Source organism: Populus trichocarpa, chromosome 1 (assembly GCF_000002775.5).
Source record: "Populus trichocarpa isolate Nisqually-1 chromosome 1, P.trichocarpa_v4.1, whole genome shotgun sequence".
NCBI classification, from domain to species: domain Eukaryota; kingdom Viridiplantae; phylum Streptophyta; class Magnoliopsida; order Malpighiales; family Salicaceae; genus Populus; species Populus trichocarpa.
The window spans coordinates 46,615,724-46,643,395 of record NC_037285.2 but is presented as its reverse complement, the minus strand read 5'-3'; the positions used below and the strand labels follow the sequence as shown (position 1 = coordinate 46,643,395).

General features: G+C 33.7%; 6 protein-coding genes across 7 annotated transcripts; 2 read left to right on the top strand and 4 right to left on the bottom strand.

Moving 5' to 3' along the window:
- The first annotated feature begins 2,273 nt into the window (after positions 1 to 2,273).
- LOC18095778 (lysine-specific demethylase JMJ18) lies at positions 2,274 to 8,974 on the top strand. Of its 2 annotated transcripts, XM_052449953.1 has the most exons (12): positions 2,275 to 2,753; positions 3,411 to 3,482; positions 3,853 to 3,930; positions 4,005 to 4,511; positions 4,608 to 4,832; positions 5,166 to 5,327; positions 5,794 to 6,162; positions 6,317 to 7,238; positions 7,479 to 7,595; positions 7,702 to 7,805; positions 7,917 to 8,108; positions 8,341 to 8,974. In XM_052449953.1, the coding sequence occupies exons 1-12, from the start codon at positions 2,712 to 2,714 to the stop codon at positions 8,695 to 8,697; spliced, it is 3,147 nt and encodes a 1,048-aa protein (XP_052305913.1). In that variant the 5' UTR covers positions 2,275 to 2,711; the 3' UTR covers positions 8,698 to 8,974. The 2 variants fall into 2 exon arrangements, with proteins under 2 accessions (XP_024454603.1, XP_052305913.1); XM_024598835.2 differs by having other exon boundaries at positions 2,274 to 2,753; positions 6,317 to 7,595.
- A 1,458-nt stretch (positions 8,975 to 10,432) lies between these two features.
- LOC112325871 (uncharacterized) lies at positions 10,433 to 12,342 on the bottom strand. The gene has a single exon (XM_024593001.2). It carries the CDS (start codon positions 12,028 to 12,030, stop codon positions 10,819 to 10,821), a length of 1,212 nt encoding a protein of 403 aa, XP_024448769.2. The 5' UTR covers positions 12,031 to 12,342; the 3' UTR covers positions 10,433 to 10,818.
- LOC18095776 (tetrahydroberberine oxidase) lies at positions 12,340 to 14,034 on the bottom strand. Its single transcript, XM_006370420.3, has one exon. The coding sequence runs from the start codon at positions 14,007 to 14,009 to the stop codon at positions 12,402 to 12,404; it is 1,608 nt and encodes a 535-aa protein (XP_006370482.2). The 5' UTR covers positions 14,010 to 14,034; the 3' UTR covers positions 12,340 to 12,401.
- Positions 14,035 to 14,875: 841 nt separating this feature from the next.
- LOC18095775 (gamma-soluble NSF attachment protein) lies at positions 14,876 to 19,078 on the bottom strand. Its single transcript, XM_006370419.3, has 9 exons — positions 18,912 to 19,078; positions 18,455 to 18,522; positions 18,266 to 18,350; positions 17,995 to 18,153; positions 17,231 to 17,368; positions 17,042 to 17,120; positions 16,668 to 16,747; positions 15,705 to 15,834; positions 14,876 to 15,343 (listed from the first exon to the last, which is right to left on the bottom strand). Exons 1-9 carry the CDS (start codon positions 18,956 to 18,958, stop codon positions 15,239 to 15,241), a joined length of 891 nt encoding a protein of 296 aa, XP_006370481.1. The 5' UTR covers positions 18,959 to 19,078; the 3' UTR covers positions 14,876 to 15,238.
- A 5,347-nt stretch (positions 19,079 to 24,425) lies between these two features.
- On the top strand, positions 24,426 to 24,884 carry LOC18095774 (uncharacterized). Its single transcript, XM_024593876.1, has one exon. The coding sequence runs from the start codon at positions 24,426 to 24,428 to the stop codon at positions 24,882 to 24,884; it is 459 nt and encodes a 152-aa protein (XP_024449644.1).
- A 500-nt stretch (positions 24,885 to 25,384) lies between these two features.
- Positions 25,385 to 25,720, bottom strand: LOC18095773 (protein PELPK2). The gene has a single exon (XM_006370417.2). It carries the CDS (start codon positions 25,718 to 25,720, stop codon positions 25,385 to 25,387), a length of 336 nt encoding a protein of 111 aa, XP_006370479.1.
- Positions 25,721 to 27,672: the final 1,952 nt, after the last annotated feature.

Here is a 27,672-nt window from a genome sequence, read left to right as displayed (position 1 = left end):
ACGCTCCCTTAACCTCCCTCCTCAACCTATCCAGACCAACTTCGTGTCCCCTTCCTTGATGGTGTAGACAATAAACAAGGTTTGAGAGTGAATTTTAATTTATTTTTTTTTAAAATTAAATTAATTTTTTGAGTTTTTTTGGATAATATACTAATATTAAAAATAAATTTTTAAAAATAAAAAATATATTATTTTAATATATTTTTTAAATAAAAAATATTTTAAAAAACAACTAGTATGATTCTCACGCCATGAACTCTAAAAATACATCTTCTGAAAAAACCAAACATGAAAAAATTTTATCATTCCGCTTTAGCAAAAGTCAAAACAAATCTATAATCTAATTATAAGATTGAGATAATTCTGTAAAAAGTAAACTTAACAAAATTATGAAGCTCAATTCTCAAACTAATCTAATATTGAAAGGTCAAACTAAAAAAATAATTAAAAAGCAATGAAAAAAAATTCTGAGCCAAATCTGGTAAACCTGTTGAAAAAAATCATGTCACCCAGGATATGATATAAAGATAACTTTATAGAAAGAAAAAGGTAAAAAAACAAAGAACATTAATTTCCAATAAACACAATGATGATTGATAAAACTAAAAAAAAAATATTAAAAATAACTGAAGCCAGTCCGGTCTAACTTTCAGAACTTATGACACAGATCATGCGGTTGGATCATTGCATAAAAGGCAAATAAAAAAAATAACAATGTAAAATTCTTAACCAACCAAAATAACTAGGGATAAATTTGAGAAAAAAAAAGGATATAAAAAAATATATAGATTTGAAAAGAATAAGAACTAAATTTGACATATAAAGCTCATAAGAGATAAAATTGAAAAACAATTTCAATTAAAAAAAGAATAAGAAAAACTAAAAATAACAATAAAAAACATGAACCAAAATGGATATGAAAATCTCAAGAGATGAAATTGAAAAAAATAGCAATTTAATAAAGAATTCAAAACTAAATATATTATAATTAAAAGAATGGATATCAAACTTGATGCAATTTTTTTTCAATGGCCATGATATTTTTCTAGGAGAGGAGAGAGGCAAGGGGGAGGGAAGAGATATACTTTCCAAAAAAACAAGTAAATATGTTATTAAGATGTTATTTGGTATTGTGGTAGTAATTGCTTTTTAAAATAATTTTTGCTTGTAAATACATTAAAATAATATATTTTTTATTTTTAAAAAATTTATTTTTAATACCAATACATCAAAACGATTTAAAAAGATTAATTTGAAACATAAAAAAATTTTAATTTCATTAATTTGAGACACACACTCCAATCAACTAAACTACAACATGAAATTTATATCAAAATAATTAAAAATATATATATTAACTTGGTTTATTATTCATATAAATCCTTACACAGACCTAGATTTTTTTAACCATGTTTATAAATTATAAAAACCAAAACTAAGATACCACCCAATAAAAAAATTAATAAATAAACAAAAACAAAACAACTGTTTTATGAAGACTTGTAACCATAAATATTGAATATCAACTAGATTTTAATATTATATTAAGATCATCTTATAACAATAATTTTCAATAATATTGGTCCATCTACTCATATCAACTTATATTTTAATATATGTTTTTATATATTAAATATATATGTTGTTTATATTGCTGATATGAGTTGTTGTTTATATTGCTGATCTGAGTTTATAAATCAAGTGATATTTTTATTGAGTTTTAAATTAGAAATTTTATTTCTATTAAAAAAAAGTCCAAGCATACATATAAATATGATAACGTATTAAAAAATTAAAAGTTAAATTAGATATTTATTGAGTTTGATTTTATTCATCTGGGATAGATTACTCTGATTAACTTAGATTATATCAAATTAATTTTTATTTAAATTAATTTAAGACTCAGCTGAAATTAAAGATTTGGTCAACAAACTACTTAGATCACCGACCGACCGACCTCCCTCATAACACTGGCGCAATGTGCTAATCCCTACTGAAGAAAGAAAGAAAAACAGGTGGCAGACTTCGTCGGTTTTGGCATGAATTTCGTTAAAACTGCGTGCATTTTAGCGGGTAACATAACTTCCTTTTCTTGAGGACGTGACCTTCTCTTCCCCCCTCTCTCTCTAAGACTTAACGGCTTTCTCTCTCTACACGACAATATCCTACCAATTGCGTGCCAATAGAGTCTCTCTCTGACCCCACCTTTTTTATTTTATTATTATTTTATTACTTAATTACATAAAATAAAACGTATAATCTGAATTAATTGGATTACCAAATTAGAGTAGGAGACTGATTCCGTATTTCCTCATCACATTCAAACCTCTTCCAATCCTTTTCAACCTTAACCGTTCTTAAATAAAATTATTATTTTATTCTATTTTTAATAAAGAAATAAAAATTCTGTTTTGATTTCGCCTGCTTTGTCATTCTTTTAATTATTATTATTCTCTTTCTGCCAATCAAATCAAATCACATAAAAGAAAACCCAAGTCATTCCTATTGCTTCTTTCAATAAAATCTTAGTATTGGATTTTATGAGAGAAAGAAACCGTTTCTTACTTGCACAATTGGGTTAGAAGGAAATTAAGGGTTAGAAGGAAATTAAGGGTTAGGTTTCTTCTTGTTGGAGAAGAAGAGAAGGACATAGTTTTTCTTTCTGGGTTTTGATTTTTGGTTAGGTTAGTTCTTTCATTTTTTATTAGTCAATGGAACAGTTCAAATCTCCTGCATATTCTCATGTCAAAGAGGTTAGTTTGATTCTGTCCCATGATTTTATTTGCTCTAAAGTTGTGATCTTTATGTGTTTTGTTTCTCATTGATTGAATTGTTTTAGTGTTAGATTGGCGTTATTGGTTTTGAATATAGTTATTATCTGCGTTGTACCAATCTGGGTTGTTGAAAAGACTGGATCTTTGATCATATGCCTGTCATTTAATCAGAATATTAGTCATAAAGTTTTGATCTTTTGATATTCATGTTTTTTTACCTGAAACAAATCATTGAGAATACAATGTGTATTGATTATTTGCTGTTAATGAATCGAGGAATTCAATTGTAGAAGGATTATGGAATTTGTTTTATGATCTTATAAGTGATTCTTGCAAATTCTTTGGTTTCTTGCTCAATCGGATTGTGATAGCCAATTATGATGTTCTATGTTCTTTTGTATTCCGTTGATTGTTTTTTTAGATTGTTTTATCGATATCAAGTGGGTGTGCCCAGCTATTCCTGATTAGTGCTCTGACCATGTGGCTAAGACTATGTTTAGGGTTTGCATACAAAACAATAACTTGGTTGTATAATAGGATCTGGTTTTGTATAACAGCTTGAGTGCCTGGATGAGGCATATGAATTTGAATTTGAGTTTTAATAAGATAAGTAATTGAATAAATAATGTTTTGCAGGATCATTCTATTAAGCAATCTTGGAGAAGTGACAATACCCCTAAGGGCCCAAGAAGTCCCCAAAATCAAAAGGTATAGACAGTTGAATTGGTTTTCAATTGTGGCAGTTGTGTGTGTACTCTTTTCAAATTCAAATTATTAAACATTTGTCTTCAATGGCTTTCGGAGTATCTAATGTAATAGTGTTTGTTCTTGAAGTTTGATTTTTGTAGTGTGAACAACTGAAATATATTTTTGCAATACCATACATTGCTGGTATTTTATTTTATTATTTAGATTGACAAATATATCGTCTGATTTTTCTTTTTCATGGAGCAAAATCCAATCCTTGAAACAGACTGAACTAGATTAGTTGTTGTGGGATATCCAAATATCGTCATGTCATTCCCCATTTAATTCCTGATGGTTATTTTAGTAAGATATTATTATTCATGTGGTACAGGTAACAGCCAGATGGGATCCAGTCGAAGCTTGTAGGCCTCTCATTGATGATGCTCCAGTGTTTTATCCAACTGTTGAGGTATTCCTTTGGTGCATTTGATGATAGTGTTATCTTATATTTCATTTATAACATTAGCATACCTCTTTATTTAGGAATTTGAAGATACACTTGGTTATATATCAAAGATCCGTGCGAAAGCAGAGTTGTATGGTATATGCCGGATTGTCCCTCCACCTTCTTGGAGTCCACCTTGCCGCCTCAAAGAGAAAGATATATGGGAACATGCTAAATTTTCTACAAGAATTCAGTATGTTGAGTTGCTTCAAAATAGGGAGCCAATGAGAAAAAAATCTAAAAGTCGGAAACGGAAAAGGAGATTTTCGAGGATGGGAACAACGAGGAGACGCAAGAGGAGACTTACCAATTCTAGTTCAGAAGGAAATGTTGCCTCTGAGACTGATGAGACATTTGGATTCCACTCTGGTTCTGATTTCACACTTGAAGAGTTTGAGAAAGAAGCTGCTTATTTCAAAGAGTGCTACTTTGGAACGAAGGATCTAATGGATGATGGGAATGAAACCCAAAAATGGGAGCCTTCTGTCGAGGATATTGAAGGTGAATACTGGCGGATTGTTGAAAAACCAACTGACGAGGTTAAGGTATGAAAATATGGCTCTCTATATGACTGGTTCTCCTGTATCTTGATTTATATTTATGTTTAACTTCAACAATATTCCTCTCTTATCATATTGCAGGTACTCTATGGAGCTGATTTGGAAACAGCAACATTTGGAAGTGGGTTCCCTAAGGCTTCAGCCTTGATGACTGAAGGTGATTCAGATCAGTATGTGGTATCTGGGTGGAATCTAAACAACTTACCACGCCTGCCAGGTTCTGTGCTGTGTTTTGAAGGATGTGATATCTCAGGAGTTTTAGTTCCATGGCTGTATGTTGGAATGTGTTTCTCATCATTTTGTTGGGTAAGTAACTAGAACTACTATTTTCAAAGATCTAGAGGAATAAAGTGATAAATACAAGTGGGCTCCGCTAGGTTTAGTTTAATTAACTTCAACATTAGAGAGGCATACATCAAGTTTTCTCGGCCTATTTCACTAGTTATTGATGCTTTTAGGCTCATTGTCTATCTAGCATTATCAGCTTAGTACTATAAATCGATCAATATTATTCTTTACATTCAAGCTAATATCAATTGTTTGTACTGCATCTATGCCTGTGTAGTTGGATTTACCTTTTTCCCATTTTTTTACTGATTTGTTCTTCCCTTTTCACCATTTCAACTGGTGTTCAAACAGCATGTTGAGGACCACCACTTATATTCGCTAAACTATTTACATTGGGGTGATCCAAAGATATGGTACGGAGTACCTGAAAGCCATGCTTCCAATTTGGAGGATGCAATGAGAAAACATTTACCTGATTTGTTCGAAGAACAGCCTGATCTACTTCATGGACTGGTAAGAAGATGACTATTTTGTATTTTAATATTCAGATCTTAAATGAGTTGTTTAAGAGGTTATTTGTTGATAAAAGCTGCAAAAGTTCCGGAGATGTCTGAAGAATGAAGATGAAAGAGCACAAATCAAACAAGAAGGAAATGGCATTAAATAGCTGTCCAATATATGAACCTTGAAAATGATTTGTTCTGCCAATGCTTCCAGCCTGTTTGCCATACTACTAAATCATTTAACTGTAGTCTTTACAAATTTTGAGCTAATAATGGCCCCTGTAAACAATGCATCAGTGGCTAGCTTTCTGTAAATTTCTTAGCTCAATGATTAAGTTGATCCATTGTGATGGCTCTATCATATTATGTAAAGAATCCATAAGGATTAAAGGCTTTTGACCTTTTGTTTTGACCTTGCTTCGCTTCCAATTTTTGTAAGAAGTTATCTAACATGGTAATTCCTTTTTTGGGTACAGGTAACTCAACTATCTCCTTCAGTTTTAAAAGCTGAGGGTGTACCAGTTTATCGGGTGGTCCAACACTCTGGGGAGTTTGTTCTAACCTTTCCTAGAGCATACCACTCTGGCTTTAATTGTGGCTTCAACTGTGCAGAGGCAGTGAATGTAGCCCCTGTTGATTGGTTAGCACATGGACAGCATGCAGTTGAGCTTTACAGTGAGCAACGGCGCAAAACATCTATATCCCATGACAAGCTACTGATGGGAGCAGCTCAGGAAGCAAACCATGCCCTTAGGGAGCTATTACTTCTTGGAAAGGAAACTCCTGAAAATTTAAGGTGGATGAGTGTCTGTGGGAAGGATGGAGTGCTTACTGCAGCAGTTAAGGTACTCTCTCTCTCTCTCTCTCTCTCTCTCTCTCTCTCGTTTGTGTTGAGATGCATACATGATAAATGCTTGTATATTCAGATACTTACATTATTGAAAGTCTACTCGAGTACCATCTAGAGTACTGATTCTTTCAAGATGATACTATTGACAGACAAGGGTAAAGATGGAGGAGGAAAGAATAAAGAGCCTTCCGACTAATTTAAAACTGCAAAAGATGGAAAAGGACTTTGATTTGCAAAAAGAGAGAGAATGTTTCTCATGCTTCTATGACTTGCATTTATCCTCTGCCAGCTGTAAGTGCTCCCCTGAACGATTTGCATGCCTTCAACACGCAAGCCATTTTTGTTCATGTGAAATAGACCACAGATATGTCCTTCTCCGCTACACTATGGATGAATTGAACACTCTGGTTGATGGGCTGGAGGGAGAATCATATGGTCTGAAAGACTGCCCTGATGAACAGGGATTAGTTTCTCTTGGTGATAATGGCACTCGTGTTCCTGAGCTGGAACTTAAGGGTGAGGAATTCCAAACCAACTATTCTAAGAGGAAGGAAAGTCCACGTTGTTCTAAAAAAACAGAAGAAAAATTGAGCACCAAAGGCTCTTGCAGTTTTAATAGCAATACTTCTTCAGAAGTAATCCAGTCAGAGAGTTATCACAACAGCTTTCCAGTAATGAAAAACAAAGATAAGGTGAAGCAAGAGGGATGCATTGATTTGAATATTGATGTTATGTCTATTGATCAGGAAAGTAAGCATCTGCTTGAATCTGATGGCTGTGATAACAAAGCAATCTCATATGTGAAGGAGACACATGGTTCACCATGTATGCAAGAGACGCCTGGCAGTTCAGATGCGGCAAAAGAACAAGACAGGGAACAAGCTGTTGGAGATTGTGAAGCTAAGTTACAGGAATTGTCAAATAAAAATGACCCTTCTTATCCAATGTTTACTCAAGATACTTGTGCATCTCGTAATAAGTTGTTTGGGGTTGATCTTTCACGTTCACATTCAGTGAGGCCAGCAAAGAGCTTCAAAACTGAAATGAATAAGGGTGGCTTAGATGTAAGACCTGCAACTAATGGCAGTTCAGATGCGGCAAAAGAACAAGACAGGGAACAAGCTGTTGGAGATTGTGAAGCTAAGTTACAGGAATTGTCAAATAAAAATGACCCTTCTTATCCCATGTTTACTCAGGACACTTGTGCATCTCGTAATAAGTTGTTTGGGGTTGATCTTTCACGTTCACATGCAGTGAGGCCAGCAAAGAGCTTCAAAACTGAAATGAATAAGGGTGGCTTAGATGTAAGACCTGCAACTAATCAAAGCATTCCAGTAAAGAAATTGAATCCTTGTGTAGAACCAATAAATGTAGGATCCGTCATGTTTGGAAAGTTTTGGTGCTGTAAGCAGGCCATTTTCCCTAAAGGTACACTGTTGTATGATGTTTGCGTGGATTTTCTTATTCATGTTTCTGTTTATGCTATTCATTTTATGTATTGATATTTTCTTTCAATTTTGGTTGATTTTTGCAGGATTTAAAAGCCGGGTTAAGTTCTTTAATGTGCATGATCCCATAAAAAAATGTTCCTATATTTCAGAAGTACGGGATGCTGGGCCTCTTGGCCCTCTTTTCAAGGTTGGTTTTTTTCTTTATGTGTCTTCTTGTGTTTAGGATAGATGAAAAATATTGATTTATAGTTTAAGAGTTGAACCTGTCTGGCCTTCGAAATGACACTCTGAATTTCAGGTATCTTTAGAAAAATTCCCGGGTGAGACATTAGCAGCAGATGTTTCAATTCAGAAGTGCTGGGAGATGGTGGTGCAAAGACTAAATGATGAAATTGGAAGACGAAACAGCCTAGGAGAAAGAAACCTTCCCCCTTCGCAGAGTATTAATGGGATTGAAATGTTTGGATTCCTCTCCCCACCAATTGTTCAGGTATACTTCTACATGTCATATTTAATCAGTGGCTTCTGTTACATAGAATTATTGAATCTAATAGCATTCGCTTGATAAGACTTTTGTAATATTTTCTAAATTGGAATTACATAATATATTTGAGATAATATATTTGAGTTTGCAGCACACATGCTGTAGAGGCACGTTGTGTTGCCCACATCTGATTGTAGTATCTGAATTCAAATGTTGACTCTGACAAAATTACTTCCAGGCTATCGAGGCTCTTGACCCTGATCATCGTTGCGTGGAATACTGGAATCACAGGCTTGTTAATTTGAGGAATACAAGGGAAGCCAAGCAGCCCCCGTTTGGATCAAGTTGCTGTCTCACAAAAATGAAGGAAAAAATTGACATTAACCTTTTGACACAGGAACCTGGTAGCTTATTCATAGGAGGTCATCGCTCAGTTGACGAAGATGTGCAGCACGTGCTGCGAGGCTTATTCAAGAAAGCTAGTCAGGAAGAGTTGAAAACAATGCACAGAATACTCCACAGTGACGCACAAAGTGCTGAGCGAAGAGAAGCTTTCACAACACTGATGGAGGAGATTCAGAAAACAAGTAGATAAATAAAAAGAACATGTTTAGGTTCCATCATTCTTTCTCATTGAGAGTAGCTTACTTTCTCATAATTCAGGCCCATTTTTTTCAAAAGTTTATAAAAGGGAAAGAGTTCCCAGGCACGAGTCACGCTCAAATATTTTGCAGCGTGCCTGCTCGTAATGTAGATACAGTATCTTGATTGCTGATGCCAACTGACCACAAGGGTGATTTTGTACATTAGGAACCCTTGTTCCCACCATGTTCCTTTCTAAATTTCATTGAGTTCTAACTTGGTTTCCTTTCTGTATTGCCTTTGATTTATAGATGAATATGTCTATAAGAATAAACTGAGTTCCAAATTTTGCAGTAGATGCAATTAGGACTGACACAGAGGGAACTCATAGCTGTCCAGAATCCAACAGGTTTCTAAAGGCTATATTCTCAGGCATGGTTGGAGCTTTCTGCTCCAAGTATATCATCTTATGACATGTTTGGGATCCCAAGATAATAATGGAAACATTATTCTGAAAGTACAAAAAAATTCTTGATTCCATTTTTTTAAATTTTTTAATGGCATTTTGTTTGTTTTACAATGTTTTAAAATAGAAAAAAAATTATATATTTGATAATGATTAATATGCTTCATGAATAAATATCAATGTAAACCGTGAAAACAATGTTTTTACACACAATTTACGGTGTTTCCCTTTAGTTTTTGTTAATCTTGAATTTTTATTTTAAATTTTAGGATTAGAACAATAATTTAATTTTTTTTAATTAAAAAAACCAATTAAACCCACAAATATAGATAAGGAGAGATTCTGAAACACCAAAAGAGACGACACACTTGAATATTTGAAGATGCCGCATTTTAGTGGAGAGAGAACTACATTCCAATTAGAGAATAATAAATATATATATATTTTTCAAATAAAATTAGAGATTTTTATAGCAACATCAACAATTACTTTATAAATAATTATATATAAACCTCCAAAAAAAATACTTTTAAAAATATGTTCATATATATTCAATGAGAATAAAATAAATACTTTATTATTTATTAACTATAAATTTCTATATAATTCTATCAATTTAATTATTCATTTATTTTCACATATAAACACATAAAGATTATCAAGATATATATTTTTTAATTAAAATTTATTTTTCATATCATGATTAGATTTTATTAAAAGAATTTGTTATTAATAAAAAAACATGTTTTTATTAAAAAAAAATACATAAACAAGGAAAGGGAATTTTAACTAAAGACATTTTTGGCAAGTTTTAACCAAAGATTTTTTTTTATAAAAAATCAAAAATCTCTCTTCTTATTCCCTCTCTCTCTAGAAATACAACTGAGGACCAATTTTTGTTACAAATGAAATTCGAGGACCAATGTATACAAACCTCAAACAACAATGATCAAAATGCTTATATATATATATATATATATATATATATATATATATATATATATATATATATATCACTTTTTTCAAGAAAAAGATGTTGTTTTATACCTTAAACATTCTAAACGGCATAATTTTGATCATGATGAATAATATAGAATAGTGTCAAACCCACAATGCATATTTGTCTAGAGCTACAATTTATTTATAATAAAATATATTCTTTTATTTTTTTAATTGTTAATTTTATTTTTTCTTCTGACATAAATAGATGTGAATAAATAAATAAAAACGATCTTACAACTATGATATGAGTTTAAGGGAAACCATATGAACTTATAGCAACTAAAAAGCAAAATGACACCTGAAATTAACAAGGAGTTTTCAGCCAATTAAAGCCATAGGTTCATGAATTCTGCATCAGATTTACATTTAAACGATCTTACAAATGCCATGAAAGATCATTGAACAGACCTCAAATCTCTGCCCCTAATCTGTTAACAATCCGGCCCTCCATTTGTCAACTCTGCTAAAGCCCATTTACAAGAACAAATCCTTCCCTGTCTAATGAATTACAACATTAACAAAGAAAGGAGAAGAAATCTCATCTTTGAAATTGGAAATGACCCAATTGATTGTTTTGATGCTGACTCTTAACAAGCACGAGCCTAAAGCTGATCCAACTAGCAATACAGTACTTCTTGATTGTCTTAGTTCTTTAGCAAGAACCCATCAATGGACAAGAATCATTCTTTGAAACTTGGATGCCAAAGCCACACAAAGAACCAAGAAAACAGTCCACACCTCAGTGCACAAGCAAGCCGCATCTGACTCTCCATGCTGATGAACAGTAAACTCTTCATCATCTGCAGTGCTTGGAACAAATGTTCTTGGAGTAGGACGAGGAGGAGAAGCAGGAGTTGGTGGCGGGCCAACCGCGTCTGGTTTTGAAGAGTTCTTCCCAGATTCAGTACCATAAACTGAGTGATCAAGAAGGTTATCTATGCAATGAACTGTAATGGCAGCATTGGTGTAGATATCAGGATGAGTGAGGCGAGAGCCATCAAGGGTGAAATTTGATGCAGAATTGTTGGTGATAAGTATGGACTTGTCAAAAAGGAGAGTTGGGAGGCGAGAGAAGGTCTTAAATTGCTGGAGATCAGCGAAAGAGAGGCGTTGAGGGACAATGTGGTAAGGGAAGATGTCAGGGTCAGCGGAGGTGGTAGTAGGAGAAAGAGAGTTGTCAGACGGGATAAAGAAAGTGGCGGAGATAGGGAAGGTGGTAGAGTCAGCCATGCCGAGGGCATTGGCCCAGTTCTTGAAATCTCCTGTACCAAGTATCGCATCAATGATGTTGTAGATTTGTTCTTGAAAGACGAATTTGAGGTCATCTTGTTGCCGTGTAAATGTTGATGGTGGTGTTGGTGGTAGTGAGAAGGTGGCGGTGAAGATGGAACTGTTGGTTGGAGTTGGGGCAGGACTGGGGCCAAATGTGGGTGTGGTGGTGAAGGCGGAACTGCTGATTGGAGTTGGGGCTGGACTGGGGCCCAATATGGGGGTGATGATGGTGGGAGTTGGGGCCGGACTGGGGGCAAATGTGGGGGTGAGGGTGATTTTGTTAGTGGGAATTGGAGTACGGGCAGTCGAGGGTGTGGTTGTAGGAGTGAGGGTGGTGGAGGTGGTGGTGGTGGTGGTGGTGGTATTATTGATGGGAGTTGGAGCAGAAGAGGGTGCAGGAGTGGGGATGGTGATGATGGGAGATGGTGCAAATGTGGGGGAGAGGGCGATGTTGGTGTTGGAATTGGTGATGGGAGCAGGAGTGGTGGCAGAGGTGGGTGAGGGTGTGGGGCTAAAGGTACAGATGGGATTGAAGGTGGAGGTGGCTGTGGTGGTGGTGAGGAGGAGGAGGAGGAGGAGGAGGAAAGAGAAGAGGTATTTGGCCATTAAGAGAGAGGTTCTTGATTTTCTTGAATTTGGTTACCTTCAGTTGAGATCTTCGCGAGTTCTTCTAGGTTTGTGTGTTAAAGAGGAGAAAATCTAATAGAGATGAGAGAGTCTTATTGGCTTCATGGTTCCTTTAGGTGGAGAGATTGTGTCCAACTTATAACTAACTCTTCCCGCCAAAAACTGTTGAAGAAAAGGGGGGGTTTTCATGTAATTATGATAGATTGTTAGTGGCATTTGGAATTTCTCAAGGCAATTCTGTTAAAATCATAGTCCAGCATATCATAAGAAAAAAATATTGATGTCTAAGTACAGAAAAACACATTTATTGAAATATTTTCCATCTGGTCTTTTAAATGATCTCTCCTATATCACCAAGAAGATAGAGGTGGGATACTTTGTTCATTTCTGAAGAAATTAGCAGGATCAACAGCAGTCTTCACACGCACCAATCTGTCAAAATTATTCTTGAAATATTTGAGGCCCCAGATGCTTGCTTGTCTATAACTTGTGTTGCCTGCATGATTATTTATCCCTATGTCAAGATCTCTGTAATTGACATAAGCAGCTCTAGGAGTTTTTGAAACGTAAGGGGCCAAGTAACTGTAGAGTCTTCTGATCCAGCTTATATGCCTCTTAGTTGCCACAATCCCCTCTTCATCCCAATATATTAGGTGTTGAATCTTGTATATGTTCCCTGCTCTATGTGGAAAAGGGATGCTAGACTCTGAAATCTCACTCATTTTTCCTCCGTAAGGGCTGAAGATCAGTATTGGTGTGTTGATGTCTTTGTCGAAGAACCTTTCCCATATCCCCTCCAATCCAAGTTCGGGTATAGGTTCCTTGACATAGTCTGATTTCGCTTTGAAATTCCTTCTAGTTGAAGGAGTTCTATCAAGCAAAACATCCAAGGATGAGTTGCTTGGGAATCCGTCGAAGTAGAGGACAGACTGAATCCAACTCATTTCAATGCAATCTTCTTTTACCAAACCGAGCTCGGGAAAGCTGTCTTGTATCAATGGAAGAAGCCTATCAATCCCACCAAGAAACAATGAATTGAATGAGGCTTGTATTGTTGTGTTGGACTTTCCTTCTTCAGTGGAATTGACTCTATTCAGAATAATTCTGATGAAGAGATCTTCATGAAGCTTATCCGCTACGAACTGCCACCGATGGACAAGCTTGGAAGCATTTTGTTCCAGTGTTCTTTGAACATTGAAAACAGTCACAGTAGGTGGAGCTGAGACTAGACTTATTTTCCAAGCAATAACCACACCAAAAGTATTTCCTCCACCACCTCGGATGGCCCAAAAAAGATCTTCTCCCATTGATTCTCTGTCGAGAATTCTACCTTTAACATCAACTAATTGTGCATCAATTATGTGATCTGCGGCAAGGCCATATTTACGCATCAACATGCCATACCCTCCTCCACTGAAGTGTCCACCAACACCTACAGTAGGGCAAACACTTGCTGGGAAAGCAAGAGTTCTGCTTTTCTCAGCAATTCTATAGTAAACCTCGCCTATTGTCACCCCAGATTGAACCCATGCAGTTTTATTCTCCGCGTTAACGTTGATTGTTCGAAGATTGATTAGATCAATTACCACAAATGAGAACGTAGAAACATAAGAAAGACCTTCATAATCATGGCCACCACTTCGAATTCTTATTTGCATGCCATGCTTCTGGGAACAAATAATGGCAGCTTGAATGTGGGATATGTTGGTGGGAGTAACAATAACTAGAGGTTTTGGGGTGGAACTTGTGTTGAACCTGAGATTTTGAATAGAAAACTGCAAGATTGATGAATATGATGAGTTGATTGGGGTGTAAATGAGCTTAGAAATGGAGTGGGAGTTTTGGGAATCAAGGCATTGAAGAAAACTCTCGTGAGTGTGAGCTGAAGTTACCCACGAGAATGAAAAAATAAGGAAAAACAGGAATGACAACATTGGAAAAAAGCTTAGAGAAGTCATGTCCAGTATTTTCTTCTTTGTAGAAGCCTAGAAGGGACTCTATTTATAGCAATACAGGCTAGGTCTTGCTGCTCAAGAGAGAACAAGAAACTGAAAATAATTGAATGTGAATGTTGAAAAACACTGTTTCGCCATCTAGTAACCAGAGCAACATGGGAACAATTCAAGAAATGAATGGTCAATTTGCATGCAAGACAACATGAAGTTTGACCATTTAACATTTGTTCACAGGCAAACTCTACAACATATGCCTTTGACAGGTCACAAAGGTCACAAATTTCACTTTAGTTTTGCAAAATATTTAACCATTCTACAATTAGACGGGATCCATTCCCATATAGTTGGTGAAAATGATCTATCATTCCCTCTTCTTCCATTTTCCATCTTGGCAAATTCAATAGCATTATTTGTTGGCTTATTGCACTAAGTTAAAACGTTTTCTTTACCAGGATTAGACTTTTCTAATATTTGAACTAGCCGTTGTAGAAAAGTTCTGATTAATCCATTTCCGAACTCCTGACTTTTTTTCCACAGTAATTAATGAAATGAAATAGCCTGCAAATCTCCAAGCATAATGGATACTCTATCATTCTTACTCTGAAGGAAGTTCAAATGAATGAGCTTATTCATCCTTAACAAGCTAAGAAATTCTAGCAGCAGTAACTTCTCATCTTCTTATGTTGACCATGTCAAAACTATATCCTCGTGTCTTCCTTATCTGTAGTTTATACTTTATGCATTGTTAGAATCATTCAGTGCTTGAACAATGTATTCAGCTCGGCTTAATTTAAGCCTTGGAACATGAATGAATAACAAATATTTTATGAGAAAAATTCAACACCGCAGCACAGATGTATCAACTAAGATTTTGAAAGTTATGAGAGCACTCTTTATTATCACATGAATGGGGTGAAAATGCACATCACAGATATTTGAAATCTACAAGCGTACATGTAAGACACGCAGTTAAGAGTTTCTGAATTTGTTTTGGAAGGCGTCAAAAACCACCTCACGGTATCTTGAGACTGCTGTGTCAATACTCACAAAGACCGAAATTTAAGTACCAGAAGATTTTACATATTAAACACGCTTTCAAGCACAAAAAGCAACAATTACAGAGTCCGAATATCATATTAGACTACTGTATGCTTTATACATGCTGTATATGACACCAAAAACCGCCCATTTTGAAACAAATGTTACGTATAAATCATCTTTTAGACGAGAAATTATGTGAGGTCATTCTCATCCAATGGTTCTTCCTCCTCTTTGCCAACATCAGTCTTCAATGCACTAACATCACCAGTAGGTAGCTTTCTTGCTAGCTTGATTACCTGAAGCCATGTAATTCAATTTAATAAATGCAATCGGCTGAAGAAGTTATTAATTTAGTGGTAGAGGCCTGGGGTGATGGTACATTAAGTTCTCAATTCTCAAATGACTACCAAAGCCCTAAGGTGTTGATGACATCATATCAAATGAAATTTCATAGTCTATAATCTCTCCTGTAAGCATGTCGCATAATTATAGAATGAAAAGGTTGCCAATTAGTATGCATCCAAGAAGCCTGAATAAGTTTCTTGTAGATATGTGAGTAAATCCAAGACCAACAATCAAAACGCAACAGAGTACTGTCAATGTGAGATGAGCAGATGCATTTTCAACTAGCAGAGTGAAAACAGATTAAAGATTTACCACATGGTCAAGATTTGAAACTGTGCTGGACTGAACCACACGTTTGATTTCTTCAATATCACCTTCTGTATAAGCCGAAAGCAGTTTACTAGCACAGCGGTTCTGGTCACTTCTCAGAAAAGCATCAACCCTGCAAAAACCCAAGCAGTAAATCTAAGTGTTATCAATTACTTCAAGCAAGGCAATGACAAAATGGGTAAAGGGTGAAAACACTAGTACCAGTCATATTAAGAAAAGAAAAAAAAAAAAGTTCTTTCAAGTATTAAACTGTGTTCTCTGAGTGTTATTGCACTTTAATCTGTGTCCCCAAAAAGAAAAGTGTACAAGCTGGTAGATACACAGTTCCACGAATAGTTCTTAAAAGGTACTGGACTTGTTATCAGCAAGAAAAAATCAAATCACTCAGGAGAAGTTCCTTGGAACTCCAATTCTATATCTTCATGTGACTACAAAACATTTTGCAGAAATGTCCACCAGAGATTGATGTTGTCGGGGAAAGAAGACTTCTTACTATTTTTTTGCTGCACCTCATGATGATTGCAATCAATAATGAAAACTACAAGGACTTACAATTTAGAGGTTTCATTGACTCTGAAAAAATATAGAGTACTGCTTTAATATTTTGTCATGTCAGATATTGAAGATGCAAGATGAAGGTGATTTCAGACAGCAACAACTTTAATTTTAATCTCATCATTCAACAATGCACTAACTAGTACCAATTATTATTGTTGTTGTTATTGTTTATTTTTGTTGTTGTTGTTGTTGTTGTTGTTGTTTTAAGACTGCTACAACTTTGATTTTAATCTCATCATTCAACAATGCACTAACTAGTACGATCACCACCACCACCATCATCATCACATTGTCAGGAAATCAAAAGAACCTACTTGGCAAAACCAAAACCATCATATTGATAGAACATCAAGCAACTACAGCATACTGTCAGAAAAGTGTGCATACTGTGAGCAATCATTGTAGCATTTCTCTGCTTGCTTGAAGTCATGAGCGTAAAGGTATACAATAATTGCACCAAGATATGCCTGTGATAAATAAGGATAATGTAAGATGAGCAAAGTTTCGTGGACATGAAAAAGATAAAATGACAAAAAAAACAAAGGAAAACTAAATCATACTGCAAAGTGCAAAGAGAGTAAATATGTCCTAAAAGCATGAATGCCATGTTGAAGAAACAAAAGAGAAGAAACTGAGGTGTCTCAGAGCATGATTAGCACTAGGTGTCTTTGTTGATGTAGTTTTATATACAAATTTGAATGAAGGGAAACAATAAACGGAATAGGAAATATATAAATAGATAAACCAACTTAAAGTTACACCTTGCACTGGCTATTGGTGGCATTGCATTTATCCGCTGCTAGACCCAATTGCAACAAAGAAGATGCAGCATCACTATACCTGCAGGCAGTAAAACCACCACAAGACTTAGAAATTAGAATTGTCTAATAGCATCCTCGATTGAACATTTTGCAGTTAATGCATACTGCTAATACATAATAAACCCTTACTTTTCAAGCTTTACATACACACTAGTGGCAGCACGGTATAGATCAAAGGCCATCTGTTCTTTGCCATCTTCTTCAAGAATAGCAGAAGCATCATTGTACATCTGAACAGCAGCTTCAGGCATAGCATCTTCCAGAGCACTATGAGAGGGGAAAGAAAATACTTTTCAAAGATTGTCCAATTTGTTAAGCTACACTGAATATTTTGTGCCACAAGGAGAAAGCATGCATGTCAGCTGGAGTGGCAAAAGAAACTAAAATGAAAATTCTCCTAGTGTTGAAGGATGAAGTTACTAAGTGCAACTATGAATTGAGAAAGGATAAAAAGCACAAAAATCAAAGTAAATTATTACACTATAAAAACACATGCTTGGAAAGAAGGGCAGGGGGGAGCAAATCATTTGTGATCATGGAATAACCATGCTACACGCAGACGCCAGTGATGTAGCATGCAAGGTGGACATACCCTAAAGGCCTAAATTCGAGTTATTAGTTTACAAAGCATTTTGAAGTTAAACTGATATCCAGATTGAGCCATGGAAGAAATGAGAATATGACAGACATTAGGATCTTGACAGGCTAAAGGATGTGAATAGAAAATCACATCTAAACTTTGTGAACCATTAAAATCTTTAATGGCACTTCCAATAACTCTCTGAAGTTTTCTGATTTCTCCATGCCATAAATGAGTTCCCAAGTGCTTGACCGAAACAGCTACGTAGAAATGGTAAATTTTAAATACGAAAACAGGTAAACTAAATCTTTACCGAGCAGCCTTAGCTAGAGCATCTGATGCTGGCTGTGGTCTCCCACACTCCATGTACAACTCAGACGCTCTTCTATAAAAGTCAGTGACTTCATTCCAGTTGCCTAGTTCCTTTGCTAGAGCAGCAGCAGACTCCATGTGTTTAGCAGCATCCCAAGGTCTGATTTTCTCATTAAGAAAATAACTAAATGCAAATTTATGCACATTAAAACCAAAAAATATTAATACTTTATGAATCACCCCTAGACTAATGTCAACTAGAACAAGGATACGAAGAGAGCATCTCTTGTCCTTTGGAAGCCTTCTCAAATGCTTCTTTTGCTTTCTCATTTTTCTTGGCGACCCTAAACAAGCTAGCTATAACAAAAAAATCAATAATAAAAATAAAAATAAAAAACCCACCATAATTCGTGCATTATGCATATAAAACAATACACAAACACATAATCTCAATCACTAACCAGCTTCTTCATACAAAAGAGTGGCATTTCTCCAATCGGCACTCCATCTTGTAAGACTCAGTTTAGTTCTAACAACAAAAGAAAGGTAAATTAAAACAATGAAAATTACTCCGATCCAAGAAATGGGTCACCTTCAAATTTTCGTAACATTGAAGAATCTCAAAAACCCAACATTCTTTCTCTAAAAAAAAATAGCAAAATCACCAAAATATTCAAATGGGCAGATTGGAATTCACATTAACAATTAAACCATTTGAGCTTTTCCTGTCCTAATAAAAAAAAGTAGAGTTCTTTTTGCATTTCTGAGTAATCTACGACTTCAAAAATCCAGTCTTTAATGCCATATCCAAGAAAGGAAAACCAAGTAACATCATCAATACTAAATCATTTAGAACCATGAAAAAAAGCAGATTGGATCCTTTCACGTAGAGAGAAAGAGGGGAGAGGGGGAGCTTACAACTTATCGGCCTTGGTAATTAGCTTATCGGGATCGGAAACGGGCATGATGATGATGGTGGTGGACTAGTTTTCTCTGTTTTTTTCCTTCTCTTTTTTCCTGATGTACATGTACGAGCACACAGACAGGTCAAGCAAAGCAAGTATGCAGTCTTGCTGGATTTTGCTTTCTTTATGCTATTTTTTTAATTGTTTTTGATAAATACCCAATTTTTACGAAATACATTTCGAAAAATATTTTCTCTTTGGTAGTTAAAAAATAGTTTATAAAAATAATTATTTTTAAAATATTAAAAAAAAATAAGTCTAAATAGTTCAAACACTCACATTTTCCCAATAAAATTACTATTTTACTATTAAAAAAATCATTTAATTTAATATTAAATCTCTAAAAAACATTATGGGGTCTGTTAGTTATTATTATTTTAAATATAATAATTAATTTTGTTTATATTTTAAATAAAATATAATGATTTAAGTATTTTTAAAAATTTATAAAAAAAAATGAGGAGAAGAGCTTTCTAATCTTCTTGCATTGCATAGTAAAAGCATTATTTGCCCGTTAAAATAATAGACTTATATTTGAGGGCACTTTAATCTTTTTAACATGATTATTTTGTAATTATATTTTTTAGATGGATAATTAAGTTTTTCATTATATATAAAATTAATTTAAAAAATAGTTGGTGCATGTGTGAGAGACATGAATGTTATTTGAATAGTGCGTGCGACACCTTTTAATAATCAAATGTTATCGTTCGTAATAACATTAGAAGTAATATGTTTTCCCTTAGCGGTGGTGGAGCACATATTCATGGTGAAGAGACAATTGAGCTCTGATAAACCTTTGTTTTTTTTTTCTCTCTCTCTCTGTTGGCCTTGAAATTTATATCAGCTCTTTCAAAAATTAATTTTGTCTTCAAGTTTGTATTGTAATCAATTTTGATCTTTATTTTTTTAATTGCTATTTGTTTTACTTTTTGATTATTTCTTTTAATTTCATCCCTAAGTATTTTATTTATTTATTTATTTATCCAATTTGGTTCTTATTTTTTTATTGTTATTTTTATGTTTTTTATTTTTTTTCTTTCTTTATTTTTTTTTAATTTCATCCCTCATAATTTTATTTTATTTAATTTTTATATCCAATTTTGGTTCTTATTCTTTGATTTATATTTTTATATTTTTTTCTTAATTTATTTTAGTTTTCAATTTAGTTTCTCATTATTTTCATTCTTTTAGGTTTTTTTATGAAAATTTGGTCTTTATTGTTTTGATTATTATTTTTTTTATTTTTTTTATTTTGGATGATTGAAGACTTTGCTTGGTAATATTTTAATGTGTGTCTTCTATGGTAGTTTTCCAAGATTAGTTTAATTTAATTTTGGTTTTTTTTATGTTTTTTAATATTATTTTTCAATTTCTTCTTTTGATTTTTTTTATTTGATTCATTATGTTTAGGACATTTTAAATTTTAAAAAGTTTAGATTAACTAAATTTTTATTTCTCTAACCCACCTTAATTAAAAAGAGAATTTCCATTTTTACTCAATCTGACAAAGTTACATGCACGGTAGAAAAGTTCTAATCCCAATCCCAGAGTAGGAGTTTTTATAATTATAATTATAATTATAAATATAACTATGTTATATATATATATTTGAAACAAAATTGAAATAATTTTTATCTGATTTGATAAAGTCAGAAAAAACTTCATAAAGAAATTAAACTTTTCATTGTCAGTGAAACATGTAAGTTGAGAGTATTTTTTTTAAATAAATATTTTATTTACTATAACTCAAAATATTTATACTTCATGGTTATATTGGTTTGCTTAGAATATGGTCTTCGAGAATTTTTCTTTTGCTGATGTGGCAGTTTGGGTTCGGCCCAAACGGTGCGGGTGCTGCCGTTTGGGCCATGTAGCCCAAACTGCAACAAATTAATTTGTTGCTCACGATTACTATTGATTTAAATATTTTCCTATCAGATAATAAGTTTTAAAAGTTTAATTAAAAACTAATTGGTTAAATTAAGCAAGGAAAATTATTGAGTGTTCCAAGGCCCAATCACACAAAAACAAAATACCTATATGAGGCCTTGCATAGACCTTGTATGAGGTTTTATTTATAAAACCCCAAAGACATACTTTATATGAACATCTTGTGCTTAGTTTCAAGCTTTCAAATTATTATTTTTTATTTTAAATTTATTTTGGATTTTTTTAATATATTTATATCAAAATTAAATTTTAAATAATAAAAAATATATATTATTTTAATATATTTCTAAATAAAAAATAATTTAAAAAACAACCATTACTATTATATCAAACATCCACCGCCTAATCAATCACCACATCCTCCATCAATTCCCATTGCTTCCACCAACTATTAAACTCTCACTACTTCTCTTTGAGACTTGCAAAGATTCTGTTAATCATACTCATTTTTTATTTGAATGGACAAGTTTAACCTCAATTGCAATTACAACTTATTTAATCAAATATCTAAATAATATTTAATGCATGAAGTGAAAAAAATTAAACATGACAACTTTATTACTTAAAAATTAAAACATGTAGGGTGAACACTATGCAAGACATTGTTCATCCCTTCACAAAACATTGTAGATAACCTTGTTTATTTTTTTTTAAATTCATTTTGGTTTTCAAAGACTTATTTTAGGCGATTTGATTCTAATTCAAGGTAATTGATTTGGATTTTTTTTGCAAGGATGAAATTGGAAGAATAAAAACCAAAATTAAAATGCGCTAAACATGGGTGGCGTGCTAGAAGTTTCAGTAAAGAGATGTTTTGGTCTTCTAACTTTAAAAATAACGTAAATTATATGATTTCGATGCCTCATTTTTTTTTTCAAATTCAATTTTGATACAAAAAGGAGAGAGAGATCGCTGAATTCTGACAGTTGTTAGACAAAAATATCATTGACTCTGATTTAAGGCATCAAAATGATCGATATTTATTTCAAATAGTTTTATTTGATGAAGGGAGTTCATATTAGGTTTTTTTACCTTTAAAGTTCGTAAAAAAACGTATTTGAGCTCGATTTGATTTTGGTTTCGAGTTGATTTCGGTTTTGTGGATGATTTTTTAATTTTTTTAGGCTATATATAAATTTATCATGATTCTTGTCATAACTCATTTATGGGTTATTCCCCAAATTCACCTCTTTCTCTAAAATAAAGATAAAAAAATAAAAAATAAATAAAAATAGCAAGAAGATTGACATTTTGAAAAAAACAAGCTGAGAGGATTTCACAGGTAAAAAAAAATCAGTTTGCAATTTTGGATGGAATCGGGAGCCTAATTGTACCCTACTTTACCAAAAACTAAAGAAACAATGCAGATTCAAGTTAAATTAAATCATTATTAGATAATCTGTATAAAAATTAAGCATAAAGATATAATTAGATTTTTAATAGGTCAATTTGATTTAATCATGAGTCAAATTAAAGTTTTATTATGTTTAAGAATTAATTTTGGTTCAATTAAAGGATTTAATTTGGTGCAAGTACTTAAATATACTTTAAATGGGTCAAATTAATTTTATTAAGTGCTTAGTTGGTAAAAATTAAGTTTGGGAGCCCAATTTAGGCTTAATTGAGAAGATTGAAATTTTAGAAGACCGAATTTAATTTTTACCAAGTCAATTAATTAAAATTAAGAGTAAATTTGCAAGAAAATCAAAGTTTTAGGGCCAGTTAATGGCCAAAATAAAGAAATTCGTAGTCAATGACCATTTTGAACAAGGCGACAAACTATGGAGACCCAATTGATTGAAATAATGGGTGAAATTGAAGAGAATTGAAAATTTAATATTCAATTAAGGGTCAAATTGCATAAATCTAAAACCAATGACCAAAATGAAAAAGGCGTTGGAATCTGGGGCTGAGATTAAAGTTTGTCAGGGGTAAAATTGAACAAAATTGAAAGTTTGAAACCAATCAGGAGTGTAATTGAGAGACATCAGAAATCAAAGGCTTAAAATGCACTTTGCCAAAACGACGTCGTTTTGAGGTTGAATGTTTATCTTCTTCTCTAGAGAAGCTGGTCGAGTGGCCTCATTCTTAAAGCATTTTATGCTTCATCTCTCCACCAAATTGGACAAAACTTACACGAAAATGATCACCTGACACCTGACTACACGTTAGTGTGATCTGTTGTGGCTGATTGCTGCCATAACAGCTGTGGCACCGGCCCAAAGTTGCCAACCCGACCAACCTTTTTCTTGAAACAAATCTAACAGTCCATGATAGCTACTTTGAGCCAATAATTGGGATCCTTCTAGATCGAATCAAAGGCCAAGATTTGACACCAATAAAGACAAAACATCCCTTTTCCACCTTCTATAAATAGAGATGGATTTCATGGCCTGATGAAAAAGAAATCAAGTTCAAAATTGGTCACAAATCAACCCCCTCCTCGGTTTTTTTTTCTTCCATTCAATAGTTCTCTCTTTCCTTTATCTCTTTCCGCCGCCTCTTCATTCACTTCCACCTAAGCAATGTCATGACTAAGAGAGGCCTAACCTTCTCCATCAACCCAGCTCCTCACCGGCGATATAATAGCCACTGCAAACCTCTCTCTCTCTTCATGAACATAAACTTTTTTATTTTCAGTTAATTTTTTTAACTACAAAAACGTGTTGAAAAAAAATGTGTATACGCGAGTCATGTATCTAGTTTGTATTAATGTTTGATGTGTATATAAAAATTGACAAAATACATATATATTTTTTATTTAACATGGTCACATAAAACCATTTATCATAGCCAATCAAATTTAAACTTATTTAATTTTTATAAACAAATGCATATTCTAAATTTAAGGTATATTTGTTTTGCATAAAATATTTTTCAATGATGGTAGTGGAAGAAGAGGTGATTGTGGCGGTGAAAAGATAGTGATAGTGAAAGAGGTGATGGTGAGATAGTAATGATGGTGATGAAAGATAAAGTAGTGGTTGAAATAGTTGGATCATAATATATGTAGATTATTATTCGTAAAATATTTTATTGAATTTCATAAGTTGAAAATATTTTTCAACAAATGAACTAAGTTTGAAAATTAATTATAAAATATTTTTTATTGATCAATTTTTTTATAAAATATTTTATGAAAAATAAACACAGAAAAAATATAAAATTAAAAATTAAAAATATTTTTTTGTAAAATATTTTACGCAAAATAAACCAAAAACTTAATGTCAACTCGATACTCATCCTTATAAAATATATAAGATCTTCTCCTTTTCATCCAAATACTCATGATTTATGAAAGTCTCCATTGTTTTGCACACACAAAACTTGACTCAACTAAATTAGGTTTAGTGTAGAACCTCCACACAACCCATGAACACTAACCACCATGCACCCATACAATAACCAATACTCTCATTTCTCCTCCCATAAAAGACCATTTTGACTTTCACTTTTTCACAACAACTTTCAAACCCCATTTCACCGCTTAATTTGCTTGTTGAGCAATCTTACAATGGCTTCCAAACATGGTCTCTTGCTTGTTTCCCTTGCTTTCTTGCTCCTTTGCAGCTCCCATTACTGCTCAGCCTCCGGCAGGTTACTAAATCCGATGAAGCCAACCTCCATAGAATTTGGAATTGACCCACCTTACCTTCTAAAGCCAACTTTTCCATTGCCTGAAGATCAAGAAACACAAACACCTCCTGGTTCCATACTACCAGCACTTCCAATGCCACTTCAACAGCCAATAATGACACCACCTCCACCTGCTCCTTTTCCTCCTGGCCAAGATGAGGCCGGTTTGATTCCGGCTTTCCCATTCCCTCACTTGCCTTCTCTACCGAAATTCCCTCCTTTTCCATTTATTCCTGGCATGCCATCAGTCCCTGCACTCCCCTCAGTTCCTTTGGCTCCACAGTTTGTGGACTCAGGCTTTACTTCACCAGGGATTGGAGATGAAGGCAGCCCATGAAGCTAGCATTTTTTTTTCAAGTATCTTGCAAATGTAATAGAACTAGCCAGTTTGCAAAATAACTACATCATCTGGTGTATTGAGTAGGTTGGTAGCGAATGTTATGTGTCATGCTCATCTTGTAGCTGGTTTCCTTTTCCATACAAATAATATGGGATTATACCATTGTTGTTAATTAGTGAAAATTAATGATAACATGATTAATGCTAATGCCTGCAAATTGTCATGACCATACTACTATATTTCCCCGAACATTCATCAAAATAATCCCATCAACAATTACACAAAGGTAATGATAGGAAGATTAAGGAAAACACAGTAATAATTAGATACAAAAACAAAATTAAGAAAAGAAAAAAACAGCAGAAGGAGAGACAGAAGCAAAACATGCCCCTTACATATGACTTGGTACGATCACACAAACTCAATACTTATTGTTATGTAATTATTTATTTTTCCTCCCCTTCTTTTCTCTTGTTTTTTAAGAGGTAAGAAACTGATCATGCTGGAGGAGATTGGAGAAAAGGGAAGGGAGGGAAAAGGAAGGGAGTCAAAGGGAAGTCAGGAAGTGGAGGAACATTAGGAATGTCAAATGGAGGTGGAAATGGAAATGGAGGAAATGGGATTCCTGGAATTGGTATGTTTGGAAATGGTGGCAAGTTCTTCATCTCTCCCAAGCCCATCTTGGCATTGATTTTATCAATCTTGGTAGGCTTCTCATTTTCCTCCTTAAGTAGGCGAGCATCAATCTTTGGTGCAAGACAGGTGATCAACAGAAGCAACCCTAACAAGAATATAGGGTTCAAGACCACTTTTGAGGAAGTTTTGGTAGCCATGACTAGGCAAAGTTTTCATGTCTAGCTCTCACCCTTGTGGGTTCATTTATATAGAGTTGCAAGTCACGCTAATGAGTTAGCCCTCTCAATCTCTATCTCTTTGTTTGTGTGAAAACTTGTTGAAACTCAAAACCTCTTGATCGTTGTGCCAATAAGAGCAGTCATAGAGGGGAGAGCAAAGGACTACAGAAATTAAATGCAGCTGAAAAGGAATTGGAAAGAGTGCCAAGAAACATAAATTCATTGATCTTTCTGCTAAAACTTCATATATTCATGGCATTATTGTACCTAAAAAATTAGAAGAAAAAATGTTTTGGAAGTGTATGTGCATGACAAGTAGATACTCCTGTATGAAACCATTGCATGTGTCTATATCACCACCAGCTATTATGGCCTACAATTGTCTTTTGTAGAATCTGAAGATTGATCCCACAAAACAAAAATTGTAGCTTACCATCTAGCTCGTCTTTTTTGTTAAACTAGTGTGTGAAAAATACACTTGGAGAAAGAAGCTCTTGCCTCACCTCTCCATCTCTGCCTCCTTAAATGTCCTCTTTTGAGAACTTATGAATTCTTTTCCAGGTTGTCTACGGCCCTTCATGATGTGCACTATGATATTCAAGAACATTTTGAATTTTTGATCATGTATTGTAGAGAGGAAGAATCTCCCGAAACTAATTGCCCTTAGAAAAGGCGCGTCTCCATCTCTGCCTCCTCAAAATGTCCTCTTTTGAGAACTTATCAATTCTTTTCCAGGTTGTCTACGGTTTAGGGTGATAAAAAAACTCGAAAAACTGATTAAATTAAAAAAAAATTAATTAAAATAATCAAACCAAGAAAAAAAAATAAATTAATTAATTAGAAAACCCAAAATAATTTCCGGTTTGGTTTCAGTTTCAAATTCCTGAAACCGATTGAACCGGAATGAGCTGAAGTACTAGTTCAACCATAACTCTAAAAAAACAAAAAAAAAACTATAAATAATCTAATCTAAACCAACAGCAGCACCCCCCCTCCCCCTTTTCTCTCTGCCTCTCATCTCTCCAAGTTCATCCCTGCATCTTATCTTCTCCATCATATTCTTTTCTTTTCCTGGCAACAAATTCATGAACTTTACCATGACCTCGTTTGTTTGACGGAAAAAGGTTTTCTGGAAATTACTTTCTAAACTTTCCTGTGTTTGTTTATCATTAGAAAAGTTGATCAACGGAAAATACTTTCCAGTCAAAGAAAAATTTGGCTTGGTTCCCAGCAAAGTGTTTTCCTTTTATTTTAGGCGGAAAACACTTTACAGAAGTTGTGAAAAATTTAGAAATATTATATTATTTGTTGATTATATTAAATTTGGTTCTCAAACTTTTGAATGCTATATATATTTTGTTTTGAATATTTTTTTTTTAATTTCATCCCTTAGAATTTGATTTTTATATTAACTTTGGTTTTTATTTTTATGATTGTTATTTGCTTTTCTCTTATTATTTTTTTAATTGAAATTTTTTATCTATCAAATTTGATCATCATTGTTTTGATTGTTACTTATTTTATTTGAAATAATTTATGAAATTGTAATTATTATTATTTTATGTAAGATCCCACATCGGACGACATCGGAAGCGAGCGTCCAGAGCCAGGGCCTTATAAGTGCATGCTCACCTTGACTAGTAAGACGCGTTTTGGGGCCATGCGTGGCTGCCACGAACAAAACCGTGAGGGGGACCTGGGTGGAAGCCCTGAATTTGGGTGGACTGGGAGGCACAAAGCGGACAATATCTTGCTAGTGAGGTGGGGTGTTACATTTTAATTTCTTCATCTTTCAATTTTTTTATCTGTTAGATTTGATCTCTATTATTTTAATTATTATTTATTTTATTTGAGATAATTATATGAAATTATAATTTGTAAGATTTGTTCCTTATTATTTTAATAAACTTGAAAAAAATAAAATATTAATA